Source organism: Stegodyphus dumicola, chromosome 9 (genome assembly GCF_044657685.1).
Source record: "Stegodyphus dumicola isolate Sdum_Otavi_A_Nest chromosome 9, ASM4465768v1".
In the NCBI taxonomy this organism is placed as follows: domain Eukaryota; kingdom Metazoa; phylum Arthropoda; class Arachnida; order Araneae; family Eresidae; genus Stegodyphus; species Stegodyphus dumicola.
In genome coordinates this window covers 17,483,161-17,503,956 of record NC_140776.1, presented here as the reverse complement: position 1 = coordinate 17,503,956, position 20,796 = coordinate 17,483,161, and the positions used below count along the sequence as shown (strand labels likewise).

The 20,796-nt window shown below is 34.0% G+C and overlaps 1 protein-coding gene across 3 annotated transcripts in view; it reads right to left on the bottom strand.

Moving 5' to 3' along the window:
• Window positions 1-20,796, bottom strand: part of LOC118193355 (cell adhesion molecule Dscam1-like) — a 978,906-nt gene that overhangs the window by 93,247 nt on the left and 864,863 nt on the right. For all 3 annotated transcript variants that reach the window (XM_085823255.1, XM_085823256.1, XM_085823257.1), the window contains exon 22: window positions 9,953-10,182. In XM_085823255.1, the coding sequence (XP_085679381.1) occupies window positions 9,953-10,182 (230 nt within the window). The remainder of the gene's footprint in view (window positions 1-9,952; window positions 10,183-20,796) is intronic.

Below are 20,796 nucleotides of genomic sequence, written 5' to 3'. Positions count from 1 at the left end.
TATATACTTCTCCTTTTATAGAGTGACTAGGGATAAGGGACCCCAATCGCCAAATCCTGGTGGTGAAGAATCATCATCCACCACCCTTTTTAGTTGAAGCGCCACTGTAACATTAGGTAATTTTTAAAACAGAAGAGATGAAAAATGAGCAGTGCCTTCGCCGGGACTCGAACCACGGACCTCTCGAATACGCGCCGAGTGTGCTGGCAATTACGACACGAAAGCATGGTAAGAAGGCGAGAGAAATACCTTATACAGTAATTTTAATAAGGCGATGTCTACTAATTCATTAAATCTACAATTTTGAGATATAGAAAAACGTGGACATTTCAAGATGAAAAGAATATCTAATCTAATTTTTGCCTTTTGAAAATTTGGAGCAAAATTTGAGAACAAAATTTTAAGATTTGGAGAAAAACGTCCGCATGTTATAGTGGTTAGGGAAGTCTGTTGTGATACCGAAGGGCCCGGGTTTGAATCCCGGAGAAGGCACGGATGTTTGTGAATGTAATACGTATAGTGTCTGTGCGGCATGGGAGTACTGTAAATATGCGGCGAGCCGAAAGTCCTCTCGAGAGGTTGTGGTAGGTGAAGATGGGTGGGGGATCTTCGGACCAACGACACAATCTTGCTCTCCTTGCCACGATGAAATTCGTGGGATTGTTCTGATGCCACTGTCAGGCAAGTGAATAAGTCACAAAACAACAGATTTAAAGACAAAATGTACTGAAAGTATTTTCTGCTTTCGAAATATTTAATGCGTAAGATATTCAACACTGTACTTGAATTATTATGTCTGCTTTGCGTACGAAAATAATACGTAAATCGAGAATGAAAAAGTCCCAATTATTGTTCCATTTATTTTAAGGATCCTACCAGACTAAAGATTACGCTCTTTCGCTTAAAGACATATGACGATTCTACAAGGTAAATAAAGTAATAAAAAGGTTTGAGAAGATAAAAGTGCTTAATATGTTAAAATAAAATCCTCTTTTATAAAAATTTTATGCTTTTCGTTGATTACATTATTTAATTTTGACATTTCCATACGTTACAATCCTTACAATAATGCGATATTTTGTTTCTATAGAATGTTATAATACATATTAATTTTAAGTTAATAAAACTAAGCCATAATTAAAAGGAAACAGAAATAACTCTTTTTATATATAAAGATAATATATTATCTTTATATATATAAACAGTTATTTAAATTGTTTTATATTTTATATATATTATAGTTTTCAATTTTTATATATATAAACATTCAACAGCTAAATTACAGTAAACTTGTTTCCTTCTTTGATTTAAATTAGAATATTATTTGTATTATTATATTTAATTATTACTTTACCACACATCACCTCATATTAAAAATATCCCAAATAGAAAACTGAATTTTGCATGACCCATATTTTTTCTATCTTTGTTACATTTTGCTCTCTGATTTTTAATCTACATAAAAGGAATTAAATTATTACAGATTCGAATGTGTTAGAAAAGGAAAAGTATAAGATTTAATTATTTTTTGATAAAAGTTCTGGGCGAAGGAAAAATTACTATTTAATTTAAAAATTCTTTCCAGCAGCGAATTTTTCCTTTTTATTACATTAGATAGCAGCTTTTTTAAAATAAATTTAATATATAGTTTTCTAAAGTATAAATCATTTATACTGAGCATTACGAGGAACGGTTAATTTTATATTATTATAATTCTTAATGAATTTTCTTTCTAAGATAATGAGAACTTTGCAGTAAATTCTAAAGAACGAAAAGCATAACAAGTATAATAATTAAGAGAATATAAATAAAACAAGTAATAATAATAATTTTCACCAAATGAGAGGTAATAAATAATAATCTCAAACAAGAGAAGTAATTTTACGTTAAAAAGCTAAAATCTGATGCATATCTCATTTTATGAGTAAACATCACGCATTAAAACTAAAGAAGCAGAAATATTTCTTTTATTTTTAAAAGATTATAAATTTAAGAGATTTTTAACATCACACATAAAAAGATAAAGGCACAGAAATATTTCTTTTGTTTTTAAAAGATTATGAATTTAGGAATTAAAACGTCATGCATAAAATGACAAATACGCAGAAATATTTATTTTATTTTTAAAAGATTATGAATTTAAGCGTTAATCTAGAGAGATTAAGAAGCATCGTAAATGAATGAAAGCTAAAATAATCAAATATTTAACACATATGAAAGAAAAGTAAAATTCTTCTAATGACAATATAATAATTTAATGATGAACAAGTATTTTATATCCGGAGCTACAAACCAATTCAACATTCCGAAACATAATTGGAAAATAAATTCAAATATCTCCAGAAAATTGCTAGGTCGCAAGTAAACGTAGATCCCTGCAATATAGTTAATTGATTTATCGAAACTCATGCATAATCTGTTAAGAAAATCTGGTTACTTTCTCTACAGTAATTTTTATCAGTGGATATTCATAGCTGTACAGAAATTCTGGCCTTTTTGCAGGGCGAACACGTTTTAGAGAAATTTCTACATGTGGACATTTCCTGAAGTCAGATCATATCGTTGCGCCATATGAATTGGTTTTTATTCTCTTAAAATATCAAGTTCTTAGTGTCATAACAGTTTGAGCGGTCATTTTAAAAAACTAGTTTCTTACGAATTTAAATTTCTTCGGGTCTGAATTTGTTACATCATTGGCATTATGAAAGAAATAGGATTTATTGAGATGTCCTGCATCTTTGTCCAATTTCTTTGTAATTTAATTAATATCGATCTCGATATATTATTTACGTGTTCCGCCGTAAGGCACTACACGGAAGGGAGAAATGCCTTCGGGGAGGACTTTCTAAGGGAAACTGGCTCGTATTAAAGCGTTAACATGGGGGAAAACACTAAAACGCCCATGCAGTCAGCCCGTTTGTGTGATTCAAACCTCGCACAGAACTACCAGTGTTCAGAGGCATTACTATTCGGCCGCCCTAGATCTCGATATAGGCAAGAATTTCCTTTACTACACAGTTTCCTCGAACTGTTCAGTTGCATCAATTAAGCGAGGAATAGTTTGCTTTAAGCTTGAAAAACATATACTTGTATTTTCTTAATGGCTTTAATTATCTCGTATTCTATTTCTGTTATTCTTGCTATCTGATTCTGGTCTTAAAGGATCTCAATCAAGATCATAAATTAATCAGGGCCAGGAGGTAATTTGTCTCTGTTGTTGACCAATGCTTCCAGCAATTTATAGGTGGTAGCTCATACATGACAACAAATTACTTCCTTCGTTTGCCTTCGTTTTGCTTTGGAGTGTTTCGTTTGCTTCGTTTCGCTTCGTTTGCTTACGTTAACGCGACTCCATGTGGTCGCTGGTATTGGTTACCTTTGTTGAGGTTCCGTATTACTTAGTGCATGTAGAACAAAAATACATTTAATAAAAAAACAAAATCTGAAATGTTTCAGATTTTAAATTACGCCCAAAGGGGCGTTTTTTAACATTTTGTGTGTTACCTTTCTTTATTAAATATCATGTTCCTCGCACTTAAATCATAAGATCCAGTGCAACAGCAATATCGCAAAATAGTTTTAAAACGAGCATATCTTTAGAATTTCCGATACAGAGACTCACGCGCTGGAGATAAAAATGTTTTTTCTGCACAACGTTGCCATTGCTCGCTTTGAAATCCTTGAGTTTGTTAATCAAAAATTCGTCAAAGTTTTAAAAAATAGGAAATCGATCATAAAACAAATTTCAAATTTGGTCTTCCACATGCTCATATTCGTTGGAGGATTACGTTATTCAAAATTCGATGACTCTATGTACCGTTGTTTTATCACAATACGAGAAATAGACATACATTTATGCAGATTTTTCATTATTTAATTTCTTCAAATATAATGCAGGACTCTAACATTTTGTGGCAACAGTTTGAAAAGTGAACCGACATTTATGAGTCCGACGCAAAATGCCAAAACGAAACTAATAGTCCTTCGGAATTCAAATCCCTTTGGACTAATAAATCTAGGGAAAGTTCTGATACAATACATAACAAAACTAAAAGCATAGAAACAGTTGTACGCTATTGTGTAGAGTGGCTTGCACAAATTATTCAGCAACAGAGCTACTTGCAAACACGTGACATAGACTCGTAACTAACTCTTCTACCGCGAAGTCTTAAATTCTATTACACAAATACTATTTTCGAACTCATTTCGATTTGCGTAATGTCATTTAGGTTTGCATTCTAATACGAAATTGAAATCGGAAGGAAAAGGAAAGTTTCTTAAAATAAAAATAATTGATTAGTGCAAAATAAGTTTTTTACAGTTGTCCTCATTATATGAGGATCGAGTTAGCGGCTGGAGTATCTCTAGTCGAGAGTATAGGAGCATTCTAAGTTCTTGTCTTGTCTAAAATAGTTTGCATTGAGTTAATCACGCTCTCTTAATGTTTCGCTTGTATTTTACGTCCTCTAATTCGCTGTAATTGGAATGATATCTGAAGAACAACAGGGTCATTGATCCATCAGTCTTCCTGAAATTGAGAAGTTTTGGTGACAGACATAGTGGAGATCGCTTAGCTTTTTCCGTCTGTCTTAACACTGTCCGTGAAGTTATGATTCATGTAATTGCAAACAGAGCCGCAACTGAGCGAATTATTTGCTTTTGCAACTTTAGAGACCGTCGTCTCACACCTCGTATCAAGTCGAAACAACGACCTATGGAGGACCGCATGCAAACAATTCTTATCTTTGTATGGTTCGCCTCAGCTTTGCATCAGTTAGAAAAATTATGTAAAGTTCTATGGACTTATATTTCTCAAACGCAGATCCTTTAGCCATGTATAAAACTTCTCTGTATAAGAATTCAGGTGTTTAGCACCTCTTTACTTAAATATAGTTTTTTCTTATATAAATTATGTTATACTAATATATTCTGTTTCTTTTATTTAATATTTTATATTAATATATTCGGTTTATATCAATACATTCTCTCTTTTATTTAAATACGGTTCTTCAACATAGGAATTTATTGATATATTTAAAGCACATAGTACGAAATAACATTCCTTTACCAAAAACATATTTAATTACTCGGAAGTCACATAATAACAACGCGACGGTTTTCTCAAATCAGGAATGAATATAAATTCAGCTATTAAAAAACTCGCAGATATTTTTTCAGTCATAAATCTGTATTGTGTCGATATCTGACGCGAAGTATTACGAATAAAATAAAGCGTTCTTACAGTAGGATAAGTAAGTTATCGTTTTTTTTAAATGGGATTAATCTGAAATGACTTGGGAAACTTTTCAGATAAATCACTTGGAAACGATACTTAATTCAACCAAGATTTTAGAATCGAAAACGTGATATGTATTTATTGAACTTATAATTATAATAATTAGGACTGTTATTACAGAGGTTGTAAGGATCCTAAGTTTTACTAACGTTTATTTTATTTTAAAACTGTACTATCACTTCTTATTTTTTACTTCCGGCCAGAATTAAATGCTTTAATTTGTTTATGCAAATTGTCTTGCTAACGCCCAAGTATTTAAGTTGTGGCTTTTTGCCAAAAGAGAGAGAGAGAAGGAGATTTAGGAAGCAAGTTGCTTGCCACTGCAATTTTTACGAGTTTTCACTCAGTTGCTGGTTGCCTTTAAGGCCAGAGGTTGAGCCCTCTTGATATCTGTAAACGTATTGTAGTTTCAGCAGCTCGGCGTACTACATACGTACCCTTTTAAATAAAGGCCAGTCTTAGTGATAGGCATTTGTATACTAATTCAAAGTTAGCTTTTAGTTAGAGTTTTAGTTAGTAGTTTTATATTCTTACGTTCAGGTCACAAGTGGTTGGTCTTTGTATCCCTAAGTTCGGAAGTACTTGTAAAATTATAGAAAATAAAGGGTTTCGTATACCCTTCCTGCTTGTGTCGTCTGTTACACACAAAGCTTGAGTAAGCTCCCTGTTCCTATTCAGGACACATCAAGTTTCCAAAGCAAATCAAGAGAAACACAAGTCCTGACAAGGTTCCCAACCTTATGCCCGCGGGTACGATGGCGCCCGCCGATCGTTCAACGTGTGCTTGCCGCTGTGCGATCACAATAAAATTGTTTTAGTTTTCAATAAATTTCTTTGTGAAAGATTTCCCATTTTAATGAAAAAGAAATTATGTCCAACACAAAGCAAAATGCGACCAATCTCTTTTTTTTAAGTGCATGCATTTTTAACAACTAAGGAATATTTTAATACAGTTATTTTCATTTAGTTAACCTTTCCTACCGTGCCTCGTTTCAATTTACAATTCCCTACCACATTGAGATTTAACTATTGCGTTGAATGCAAATGAAGAAGAAATAGCATTAAAGGAAAGTTTAACTTACTTCGTGAAAGAGAGCTAGGAATCCTGAGTAACGCGCGTTTACCTTTGCGCTAATTCTTTCGGCCGTATTATTACGTGCCTCTTGATACTTCGACGGCTAGTTTAGATTACGAGCCAACTCCATTAGATTTGTGTTAGCTTCGGCTAAATTTCTTAGTTAGTTCTTATTTCTTATGTTGCATAATTAGTATTGTAATGCATAATGTATCAATTGTATAAATCAGTATCGTAATATATGCTGCAAAATTAGTTTTAAATGTATTATAATTGAATCATTAGTATCGTAACGTATTGTAAAAGTAGCGTGTTACAAAAGCCCCTGTATGGCCATGTACTTATATTTTTCTCAGATATCAACAAACACCGGGACCCGAGCGCGTAATGGCAGACCGCACATTGAGTTGAACAGTGTTATGCGAATTTCCCTTACTGCGCATGCTTGATTGTGTACCTTTGGCGCGGGGAGAAATATTGGCGACTAAGCAACCCTACGTTAGCTTATTCGTGATCTCCATAGCTGTCGAGTGTGTTCGAGTGATGTTTAAAATTGCAATATTGTGGAACTTTGCTTATTAGTTATTTTAACGATTGCACTTGCTTATTTTTCTAATATATGTTTCATTTTAATTTGTCAATAACAGTGCATTTAATATTTGTTAACATATGTTCGTAATAATTCGTTATTTAAATGTAATTTGTTTACATGTTATAATTCAGTAATTGTAAACTGGAGTATCTCGCTTAGTTTGTTAGCGTATATTCGCGCTTTTATTTTCTCATTTCAAAGAATTTAATAACTAGCATTAAAGATTTGTAAAATTTCTTCAGTGTTATTTGCAAGCACTTGTTATATTCCTCATTGTTTCTTTATGTATGTACGAATGGAACGTATGGTAAATCCTGAATTGCTTTTATTGCTTAAAAGTATAATGAATAAATTTTCAACTAATATATCCTAAATTTCAGTCTTTTTCTGAAAGAAAATTTGTACAGTTCCAAAGGAATGTGCAGAATTTCATAAGTATTATATCTTACATTTTGAATGCAAACACTGCTTCACATAACTTCGCAATAATTTCAGCTTTCTAGTTGTTTGAGCAATACAGCAAAAAATAGTATTTTAACACAGTAATTAATTTACATTTTTACGAAGTTTTAAACGCCAGATTTGTTTACTATCAGATGGCGGTACATACCGTATTTATCTTCTTTTCAAATCGCGCCAACATAGTTATTACGCCAAATTCTTTTCTGAGCATGCGCAGTATGCGACATTCGTTTAACACTGTTTAACTCAATGTGCGGTTTGCCATTACGCGACCCGGGCAGTTGGACGGCAGCGAACCCCATCGGCGGTCTGGATAATAGCGGACGTGGTGCTGTACTAATTAACCATTAAGGTAAAGGGACAGTGCCCACGTCCTCCGTCACTTATCTCTTATGTTTGAGTTTAACCCAAATGGAGGCTACGTTGTAAGCCCGAAGAAAGGGGCCGACTGTTTATCTTATTTTGCTTGAATAAAGGGTAATTAAACCTTCTTGAGTTTACTATTTCTGCTCTTTGAACTAAGCTGTAATTTGCTTAGCAGTTCACTAGGTTTCTCGACATTTAATTTAGCAGAATAAAAGTGAGGAATTCTACAAGCCCTACTCAACTATAAATTCAACTTGAAAACGTAAATGGTGCCCGCCGTCTAACAGATATTCTAGAATTTGCTCTTAGGGACGGAAAGGTTGGAGATCCTGTGCTGTTTTATAAATTCTAACACATTGTGAAAGTATTTGATTCAGAAAAGGGAAAGAAAAATTATTTTTAGTCAGAAAAAATTAAACAAAACTTTTAAGCTGACAGCTAGGTATGTAAGAAATTTAGATTTACTTTCAGGATCATGTAAAATAAATAATATGAAAATCATTCTTATATAATTTATTGAAAGGGTCTTACATTATCATCTTTTCTATACTACGACGTTCTACATTCAAGTGATACTAATAAGTAATATATATCAATTTGCTATTTTCGCAATTTTCAGTCTTAAAATTATAGCTACAATAAACATTTTCATATACAAACTATGTTCCTAAAATAAAAACAGCTAATTAGTACTTTAATAAGAATAAGCGATAACTCGTAATCTACGCTGGCTTCCAAAAATTAAGGAAAAACCACAAAATTAGTGATAACTCATTCAAAATCTATACAAAATTTGAATATGTTGTGAAGTAAGAGTTGCTGAGTAAAACCGAAGTATGCAAATTAGTGGCACATTAATTGGAATATGTCATCTGCGAAGAACATAAACTTGCATGCTTGAGAGCAATCCAGCAAATTTCGTTGTGATATTGAGATAAGACACCTGGGATAGCCAATTTGTAATAATAACCTCCAGACATCATTTGCCTGAAGAACTTCGATGCAGAGCTATTGAGAGACTAGAGGCAGGAAAAAGTCAGACAGAAATAGCCAGATAGCAAAATGTGAGGTTTTTTGTGATTCGTAGACTTTGACAACAATATCTATCCGCAGATTCGGTATCCAGGAAGTTCAGCCAAGGACAGCCAACCGCTACAAGGAAATCTGATGCTCCTTTTAGCCGTTATATTTGCTTTTATGCTCACTAACAAATAAAACCACAACTCCAACATAACTCAGATCTTCCCTTCCTGCAGCCACCGGAACATTGGTGTCAACGTCAACCCTACGTGTCGCGACCAGCCATTTGCTTGCCTTCACGTCACGTCACAAAAACGGAACGTTTTAAGTGAGAACGTAAACATGTGCACTAGGCGGCTGAACAATGAACTGCTGTTCTCTTTACAGATGAGTCCAGGCTTAACCTCCAGAGCAGCAGTGAACGTTATCTAATTATGAGAGAACCTGGTACCCGTTATCATCCTTCAAACATCCGTTAAAGAGACGCATAAGGTGGAGGCAGTATCTGTGTTTGGGATGGTATCTCTTCGAGTGGACGCACAGACCTCCATATCTCTCAACATAGAACCGTAAATGCTCAGGCCTATAGAGATGACATACTTGATGCTTATCTGCGCCCTTAAGCAGGGGAAATAGGTGGTGATTTCCTGCGATAGTGCTAGACCACACAGAGCTCGTATCATGGATGATAATCTTCAGCAGCAAAACATACAGCGTATGGATCTCTCAATCCTCTGCTCTCAGCCCTCCTCTTCAGACCTTAGCTACGCTTACAATGCTTTGCAAAAGCAATGGCTCTCATTTCCCGCGAAGCTGATAGACAGCATCACTCATCTCTGTATGTGCTGTATTGCTTCTAGGGCAGCTCATACTCCATATTGATTGAAGGTAATTTTCCTATACCAAATTGACACATCTGATCTTTTCATTTTATGCATACGTTAATTTCTATAACACCATAATTGTTTGGTAATTACGTTTCATGTTATTTCATACATTATTATGAGTTGTATACTGTGAGTCATTTTTGTTAAATTCTACGTCTAACTTTTTGACTAATCGTTATTTTTGTGATCTTTCAATAATTAATAACCAGTGTATGTTTAGGTTTGCTTTTTGGCACCTTAACTTCGATTCTTACCTGTTTCTGAGGGAAAGGCACATCATAAGTATGCTCTGGTCTCTGTATTCCTGTAGGTCTTTGCAGACTGTTAGTCTGTCCGGAGGAAGATTCGCTGTCCGCCGAATACATAGATATCCTAGTCGTCGCATAAGGAGAAGGATAATACAATGTCTCTCTTGGGGTCTCATACAGCTTTTTGCCAACTGATGCCATAGATATGTTGTCTCCCTTCTGCTCTGTTCTATGGTCTTTAGAAATTAAACACATATTATAAATAAACAATGCACGTAATCTGTCGACATTGTTTTTTTTATTTTCCTGAAAATATTTGTGGAAAATTATATATAAAATATGAGATAATTATAATTAATTTAAAACTAAATTTAATATTTTTTGTATAATAGCTAATTTTAAAACACTAAGAAATATGCAAAATCACATTTGATCTGTTTCTGATAAAAGTTCCTCAATTGTATTCAGTCGATAATGCATCATGATTTCTACATATAAATGAAAAGTCGAAATAACTAGATTTTGTCTTCATAATCATATTAGGATGTTATTGATAATATTATAACAGACACTTTCTATAGCAATCATTCATTGCACCGCCCGTTTCATTAAAACGACCAAAGCAAAGACCGTAACTGATAAAAATATACATCTATATTTATTTTATATACACCAATAGGACATAGATATTATAATAATTTGTTTTTAAGTTGATAGAAATAGTTACAGGAGTATTAATTGTATTTCCCTTCATTGGTAATTTTGCGAATTTAGAAACTAAGTTCACTTCATTATAACTGAATTTGAATTCATTTGAAACTGAAAATTGAAATTCATTTGAAACTGAAATATATTAAATAGGCCTATCCACAATATTAATATTTGTAAAATAAAGCCTGTTTACATAGTTAACTATATTTAAAACATGCTTTAATTTACAAACAGAAAATTTATTAGATTAAATATTATTTTGGAAGTAACATTAAAATATTGAACCTAATTTGTGTGTTTAACATCTCCTTCATGTAATGTTAATGTTACGTAAAAATGCTAATGCATATTTCAATTTTATATATTAAATAAACAATATAAATAAACAATGGTATTGGGATGGTATCTCTTCGGGTGGACGCACAGACCTCCATGTCTCTCAACATAGAACCGTAAATGCTCAGGCCTATAGCGATGACATACTTGATGCTTATCTGCGCCCTTATGCAGGGGCAATAGGTGGTGATTTCCTGCGACAGGGCGACAACGCCAGACCGCATTGAGCTCGTGTCATAGATGATAATCTTCAGCAGCAAATCTTCAGCATAAGGTGAATTATGGATTTCTTTCTTTAAATTTTAAAATTATACAGTGAAAAAACGATTAACTTTTTTTCTTTTCTATATTCTTATATTACATTAATAGCATATTCACTGTATTACTCTCTTAAAATTTAAACATTCTTTAAATTTCTAGAAACAAATTAATATGATCCCTCAAAAATCTTTTTTCGATCACTTTATCAATTAAATAGTAGATACCTCACCAAATTTTTACATAATTTATCCTTTAACATGCAGCTCAAAAACAACAATCATTGCATAATAATGGCAAATCCAGAGTATCAGAATGATCGATTGATACTGAATCCCGTTAAATCTACGTTCCTGATTATCTTGACTTTGCATCCATTAAGCTATGGGCTACCGATAATCGCCTTAGGATAAAGCCTAATGGATTCTGAAATGCAGAATAGGATTTAATACCGAAACCCACGCTGGAATATCACATATTTGAGATGCTGTGAAATCACTGATAGATAAAAACTGAACGTCAGGAAAAAAGGTTTCGAATATTTGAATATTTGAATTTAACGTTGAAAGGTCTTTTTTTTTTTTTTTTTTTTTTTTTTTTTTTCAGACGGAAGTTAAAAATATTGAAAGAGCTGCTGCAACATATGAAGCTTATGAATTCTTATAAAGTGATTTAACAAAGGAAGATAGAATAGCATTTAAAAGTGATATATATTCAGATATAAATTACCATTTATAAAAATATACCAAACTTGTAATTTCTGTGATTCTAGTAATTTTCGTGAATTAAATTTTATCATTTTTCATATAATAAAGAAAGATATTAAAATGCAAGAAATTATGATTCTTCACATTAACCTATTGATACGTGCAGCCCAGAAAAAAATCAGTCCTTTACCAGGCGGTTTGGAATTATTAATTTTCAGTCTTTGTTGAAAAGATGGTATGGAATATTTATAGCTTGTAAAACCAGTAGTAGAAGAAATATCGCCATTCATGTTACATTACGCGAAACATTTTTTTAAGGCAACGTTTCATTATTTTTTAGAAACACATTCTGTACCGTTTATACCTCTTTACCTGGAGAAACAGCAATATGTGTGGACAATACACATTTTATATATGGTTTGTCCATAAAGTAGTAAGGCTGAAATTTTTTTGACTTATAAGGTATTTCTCCGGCCTTCTTAGGCATACCTTCGTAGTGTAGTGCTCCGCACGCTAGGCGCGTACTCCACAGGTCTGTGGTTCGATTTCCGGCGAGGGCGTTGCTCATTTTTCATTACTCCTGCTTCCAAAAAATTCCTAATGCCTCTACAGTGGCGCCCTAACTAAAAAGGGTCCTGTATGAAGATATTCCACACCCAGGATTTGGTGATTGGGTCATCTAAACCTCAGTTGCCCTTTAAAAGCGAGAGTGTATAAGGCATTTCTCCCGCCTTCTTAGAACCGTATGATCAGCAAGCTGGGTGCGTATTCCAGAGATCCGTGGTTCGATTCCTGGCGAGGTCTTTGCTCATTTTTTATAAAGCCTGCTTCCAAAAGTACCTAATACCTCTGCAAACTTTATTCATAATTCTGGCATATCGACTTAATAAATTTCAAAAAGCTTTCACACTTTCGCTAAATTGTCGCCACTTTTTGCCGTTGAAGGGCGTCCTGACTGTTTCTCATCTTCACCTTACCTCTTTCCTCCTGAATGAATTTGTGACACTCAAAAACACTTGATCGACCCCATGGCATCTTTCCCAGTCTTGACCATGTCATGGGTCTCACTTGCAGTTTTATCCAGTTTGATGCAAAACCTCGCCGCTCTAACAAACGATTCATTTGGGAGATGACAAGGCACCTCGAAAAGGTTTCACCTTAAACTCGATCCTCACTCCGTAAAGGCATGGAGAGGACTGGCGACCAGTGCGCTGGTAGATAAGATCCTCCACAACCCCACCATCACGTAACATTCTCGTCTTTTTCCACCTTTGGGCGCGAAAAAAAATCAGTCCTTCTACTTCCCGAAGGACACACCCTTCACAATATATGTGTATTTTCAAAACACATGAAAAATAAGATTCTTCCTTAAAAATACTGACATTGCAGGAAAAAAGTACTGAAGTAAAAACAAGAGTATACAGAAGTTGGGACTGATGAAATGTGAGGCGGGCACAGAACTTTTCTCTGGCGAATTATAAAAGCAGACGCTAAACTATGAAATACAAAAATACAATTTAAAAATTAAAGAGGTTATAATAAACAAAAATTACTTCTGTATGAATTAACATGTTTTCCCATGTTTGATTATATCCAAATGCATGTTTGGTCTGAATCGGGCCAATAAATTACTCATTGTCGTGGTTACGGTAAAAGGATGAATCTGTGAACGTATCTGAGCTTCTCTATTTCATTTAGTTATTCTTTTATAGGAATGTGATACGCGTTAGAGAGGGAATAGTTATTTCGCTGTAAACTACTGATACCCTCAGTCGAAACGTGGAACAGATGTCGAATTTCAAGAAGTATATATAGAATTTTAAGAAGCGTTAAAATGGTGAACAATAAACCTGCTGCTCGCAAACCGTATATATACCCATGCAGAAACGAAAATTACCCTTCAATGTCAAACAAAAGTTGCTAAGAAGTACGATTACATTATAGAAAACCATAATGTATCTTGCATAGCTTTGTCTACTTACCATGTATCAAATGAATCGGAAGATGTAAATAAGGGCTATGTGACAGAAATCAAATTTTACGTCAGCAACAAAAAACTACCCCATTCCTCTAAAGAACTTCAGAAGTTTAAAAAACGATGAATTATATCATTGGAACTACATAACATCTTGGTTACATAGGCCTCATAACTTCTGTTGTTGACTTCTGATATTCTTGTGAAGAATAGGATACCATGTTTATTCGCGTAATAGTCGCACACTTTATTATTTTTTTTTTTTTTTTCATTGTGAATGTCTAGGTCTGACTATGATGCGGAAAGATCTACTACCCAATACTACACACTCTAATGCTAAAACTGTACTGGTATAAAAAATATCATAAAATTAGTAACTTATCCAAATGTTTAAATATTATGGTGTTGTTTATTAAATAGTCTTTTCGTCAGTTGCACACAAAAAGAGGCATTTGTATTTATATAGACATAAAATTCACAAGTAATCTTTGTGAAAATTTTGACAAAGAATCCCGACAACGTAATACATAATTCATAATACCTTTCCCCACGTTACTAGTACCTTCACTGAAGGTACTAGTATCACTGTTGTAATGTGAATCAGTGTCTGAAGAATCTTTGTCTTTCCATAAAATGTCATCTTCGTTTCATTCCAAAGCATTGGAGATAACGCCAATCTCTCATTTAGTTATTGTACAAATATAAGAAGTTCATTTTCTGTGACTATGAAAAATCCATTCTTTTCTCCTCTGAATGCTCGCATATTTAAATGCGTTTCTTGTAGCGACATTCCATTCTCTTTCAGCAACTCTATTTCCATTCTCTTCAACATATTCAATAAGCTTCAGTTTAAATCCAACCATATAAATGTTATTATTTCTAAACTTTCCCATAGTCATCCAAAACAAAAAGGACGTCCGAAACACACCACCACTAAATTCACCGTAAAACAAAATATCGGCAAAGATTCTTTTCCTGTAACTTTAGACACGTGCAGTCCGGTAAATTTGAAGCACGTGCATACTTTCTTTAACGAAGAAAGAGTTGAAAGCTTTAAAATGACGGGAAAGGGGATAAGAAATCCTGCCCCCAGGGAGTTCTTCCATCCTCACAGGGAAAGCAGGCAATTCCTTATTGCGCTATGGAGTGACAACTGAGGATGTCAATGGGAATGACATAACAGATGAATCCATTATCAACTGGGAAGAGTACCAGCTGATAATTTTCTGTTTTCTAGATGAAGGTCAAATACGCGACTGCGACTGATATGCGGGGAAAATATTTTGAGATTTCCTCTGCTTCAAAATGGGGGTGAGACTGTTACGCGAAATTAACACGGTAGTTTTACTGCAGCTCCTGTAAAATTTAGCTTTGGTCACATAGCGCCTGTTTACATCTTGCGATTCAATTAAAGTTTCTACAGTATTTGAAGTTGCGAATATTTGCAGAGGAAGAAGAAATTAAGGAACTAGTAATGAAAAATTCATGAGAAATTCACTATGCGATTGCCATGAATTTTATCTGTCTGTTCGTAATACCTGAACCTACATTGTACCTCCTGTTCCACAAACATACGAAGAAAGAAAGACTTTATTTCCTTACATACTCCCACAAAAAGTAAATAGGGCAAGAAGACGCAGCCTCCAGTCGAAAAATCCAAGTTGGTGACAGATAGTCGTCCAAGACGGTTAGTTTGGGAGCCATTTAAAAATATTAGGCAGCTATGGTTACAGAAAAACTTGGAAAATAAATATGGATGGTAAACTATGTTTTTCCTTACGTTTCCCTTTACATACATCTAAAAACTGCTGGAAGGAGATATGAAACCCTAATCGATTAATCTAGGTTCCTAACACATTATTCTATATTACATTTAGTCCGGAACATATTGTAAGAGTCGTAAGAAATTTTATAGAAATGAGAATACTGAAAGAAAATATTTTCTCTATTTTTAAGTAGAATTCCAAATATACCGCATCTGGAAGAATCAATGTTTCGGCAATGGAATAGAGACAAAAGTTCCCAAACACGCGTCTTCATATGACACTGTTATCACCAGTCACTGTACTGTTATCATCAGTCAGAAATTAGGATTTCAAATCAAACTTCCATTGTACAGTCCAGACATTTTTTGCTGCAGTCGTTGTGAATTTCAGTTAAATCACTGTGAGGAGATCTGAATGATGTCAAAGTCAAAAACCACTGCATTCCAGGCAGCACCACAAGAACTGGCAGTTTTCTTGATGGTGCATTGCACTATCAAGAAAAGTTATGAATGTATTGGTCAAGAAAGGTGATAAATGTATTGATGGTGAATGTGTCATCAAGAAAGGTGATAAATTTGTTGATAAGGAGTCTGATTATTTAACTACGTGACACATTTTTTTTTAAATCTGTAATTGAATTAATACAGTTCATAGTTTTGTTCTTTGTTTGTAAAAGCAAGCTCTTACACTGCCACTTCGATTAAATTAATCGTCATCGCTAACCGCGAAAGCATAAAGTTGGACCCAACCGGTTTTGTGACACATTATTCCAATGAGACCTGCAAGGGACGAAATGTTTTCGCCTCGCCTTGTCCCTTTCTACCACTTTGTTTGTGCGCATGTTGAAGTGAATGTCTCATTGATATCTTCTGAAAATTCTGAATTTCTCGAAAAGCATCAGAAATTACAGGAATTTCTTCAAGCTTGATTCCATATAGAAGTTGAGACGAATTACTACCGGCGACTTCCGCCAGCTTCATCCATCGTTCACCATGTGCTGCAGGTATTGTGAACGCATATGTAATGCCTAAATAATTCTTCGTGCATGCTAAAATATCACTTGTGATTTGAAGAACATATCATTCGCCGCGATGTGTCAATATATTTTGTGCTTTCTTAATTATTTAATCCATATGTTTCAAGCTACGAATCTGTGCACGTGCAAGCTTCGAAACCGAGGCCATGAATACGATCACAATGTGCTTCTTCTCTCATTCAGTTCTGAACGATAACTTCTGTATGACGATATAATATTATATATACATATTATTAGTAAATTCAGGAAGTAGCTACAAAAGTAATAAAATTGTCAAAATATGTAAAAAATATGTTTCTTGTGCGTGTCTTTTAACTCAAGGATCGGCACTATCCGGGTAAATGACATGTTTCAATATTATTGAGTAATATATTCAATAATTCTAGTATTTTAACAATTGGGTTTTTGCGCTCTCACAACGCGTTGAGATTTATTTTCTAGATGGAATACCTTATAAGTTATTTCTCCCACCTTTTTGGCGTGCCTTCGTGGTGTAGTGGTTCTGCACGCTGGGCCGGTATTCCAGAGGACCGTGGTTAGATTCCCGGCGAAGGCGTTGCTATTTGTTCATCTCTTCCGCTTCCAAAATATTACCTAGTATCTCTACAACCTCTAGACACATTCCATTGCACGTTAAGTAATTATTCGTGGAGACGATGTCTTGTACATTCAACTTAATTTTTGCCATAATGTTTGACCGACGTTTCCATTACATAGAGCTCTTAAAACAATTATATGATAAGTGTTACAAAGTAACTACGGACTTCATAAACAGATTCTGGAATATCTCTAAGGAAAAAAGGTAAATTGGTGTATAAGAAATGCAAGCAATTTTTCGCACATTACAAGGAGTAATAGGGACTACGAAATGCTTTATTGGTTTAAGAGGAGACGGAAAGTCTCCGCGGACATGTGCATGCCTGCGAGCACAGAGAAGTTAGAGAGACTGCGAACATCTGCATGCCTGCAAGGAGAAGGTTGCTAGGGTTAAATGTCCAGTCAGAATATTAAGGAGCTAACCACTTGTCAACTTCGTGTAGACAGACTCTCCCGCATCGCTTGCCGCAGCCCTCAAGGTTCGGTAATTCCTTTCCCTCTCGATTTATTACTCTCGCCAGTTTCAGCTCTGGCAGATCAGTAATTGGACTATACGAAATAATTGAGTCATATCATAATTGCTAAAGCTGAACGTGAAGATGGTTTCAATGATATAGATTAATATAATGTAATGTACATTAATATATGTAACATTGCCTATGGCAGTAATGCTATACAATTATTTATGTGATAAAATATTAATTCCGAACACATTCTCTAATTATCATCAAGTACCTTCTCCAGAGCTTTACAAAGTTTTCTGCAACCTAAATAAGTAAATGAAGGCAAGTCTATTTAAAAACGACTTAAGTTTACATTGCGTAACTTACTGGAAAATACCATCGAATTTATAAATTAAAGTATGATTTTTAGATTTGGGTTCAAATACCAGGAAGCAGGCCGAATACATGAACGTTTCCAAATACCCACTTCCTCAAGAGTAACTTGAATACAAGCCATACTTCTTTGGAATGTTTCGATGAAAGCATATGTTTCCGTCAGAAGATGCCCTCGTCAGTTTACTATACAATCTTACATAAATAAATAATTTTAATTAAAATAATTCCTACTGATGAGGTAATCGGTACCAAAATATGAGAACAGAAAAAATGACTTTACGTTAAGAAATATAAAAATTTTAATGATAAAATTAATCAGAATTTTATCAGTTTAAACCTAGGCAAAATTGCAACATAGATTTTATTTCATAAGGGATTGGAATGGGGTTCCTATTAAAGCATAAAAAATTTCTGTAGTCTTATTCAGATTACAAGTTGTAGTTTGGATTGACAATTTTTGTTCTCAAAGAAGAGTTCCAAGGTTCTAAGGTATTTATCATGGCATTCATGGAAATTTGGTACAAAAACATTGGATCCTACATCTGCATTTTGTGTAATTTTAAACTGATATACCGTATATTTCACTCATTTTATAATTATTACATATTTTTAAACCGTAGGCTTATTTTGGTTCTCTGTGGGCAGTATTGTACTTGGACAGTATCTATTTGCTTGGAACTTCCATTCCACTTTCAAGTTAGCTTTGCTGTCGCCCACACGGTATAGTAATTAGGGAAGTCGACTGCAATATCGAAGGGTACGGGTCGAATCCCAGAGGAGGCATGGATGTAAATTGTCTGTCCCCTCATAGGAGGTAACGGGGGACACCTATTAGATGCCCCCACAAAACACTGCCCACCACTTCTGGCCTTAGGAGTAGCCAATGGTGAAAAAAGCCAAGTGCCCGCCATTCGATTAAAAAAAAGTTAGCTTTGCTCTAATTGAACTATGAGAATTTAGTTTGCAGAGGCTGGGAGGAACAAGAGTCACAAATTTTCTAAGCTCGAGGTTAACTTAGTTTACGATATTTTGTAAACAATGACAGATTTGGAAAAAAACATAGCAATTTTTGTCAAGGTTTAAATTCAGTATTATTGTTACTTTTGTGTTAGAGGGGAACTACTAAAGAAATTCGCCACCTCCGAGATTAATCGTCAAAATTGACCCCCGTCTGGAAACTTACCTTACTGCTTCTTAACCGCAACCCTTGTTACATCCATTAGACGGGGTTATTTTAGCATTAAGGTATAAACTGAATATGCAGATCGAACTCTTGATGAAGGTGGGGATATAATTCTTTATTATATCCGCTTTAGTGATAAAATTAAATTTAGTTTTCTACAACTAAGTTATTATCTTCGTCCGAATTTGCTTAGATAATTTAAACAGGTTTTACTACATATCACACTATGTGTTAAAGTAGCTAGTGAAATCTGGCTGCTAGTTCGAACTCCAGGGTGTGGTTTCAACTCCCACGTAATGTCTAATTGTTTGTGTGAGTCTTTCTCCTCTTCTCGGGTGCAATATCGGTCTACACTCTACGTTGTTTTCTGTGCAATATTATTGGCAATGAGACAACTGAAAGATCGATGCATTTGTCCATTCCTTACAGATTGCTCCTGAATAAATGTCCGGCCACTGGATTAAATAAAAATTTAGTGTTATATAAGTTAAAATAACATACCTAAATTTAATAGACTTTTAAAACTTCAAACTCATATTATGGAATAAAAACGCATGCGGTGTATCAGATTTATCACAAACAGAATATTTTAACAATTAATTAAATTCAATATTAATAAATCTATTGTGAAGGTTTGTGTGTAATAAATATAAAACTATTATAGATTTAAAGACGTTTCAAACCTATAGTTTTCATAATAACTGTTTAAAATGTTACAACAGTATTAAACTGAATACTGACCTCAAAGAGCAGTTAAAATGAGCCCAAATTTAAGTCGATTTTTAAGCAAATGGTGCATTTACATAATGACAAAAATTCATTCTTTTATAATTTTTGTGATAATTTTAATTTATAGGGATAACTCATTTAGGGCTGAGTAAAAATTAGAAATAGTTGTAGTAGAAAAGCTTTAATACAGTTAGCAGGTTAATTTTTCTTTTATGAGGTAACCTTAATAATTTTAAATTTTAACATATATTCTGCTAGATTAGTTATCAATTTAGCTTATTTATTAAGAAGGGTCATGACAAGTTTTTAATGTATAAATATCGTTCGTGGTCTAAAAAAAAATCTCCAAATATCTAGCTTGGACATAAAGTTTTTGTATGGTGTTGTTTAGACGTAAAATAGTTTTCTTTCTCTCTCTGTGCAAATACGTGGGCTCAAAGATGCAAGTGAGAAAATTTTAATTTTCTCTCAACATACTTGATTTGTTCAAGTGTTATATCATCAGATATTGCTGTACATTAGAGAAAACAAAACAGTGTTTCCTAATCAATAAAAAAGCTCACCAATAAACTGGAAAACTAATGGAATGTAAATGAACACCAGTCCCGTTGACTATTATGTTCAAACTTCCGTTCAACAGGGAGGAAGCTGGTACAATATCTCGAAATTTCCTTAGTTATATTTAAATAGGATTAGATATATTACTTAATTAC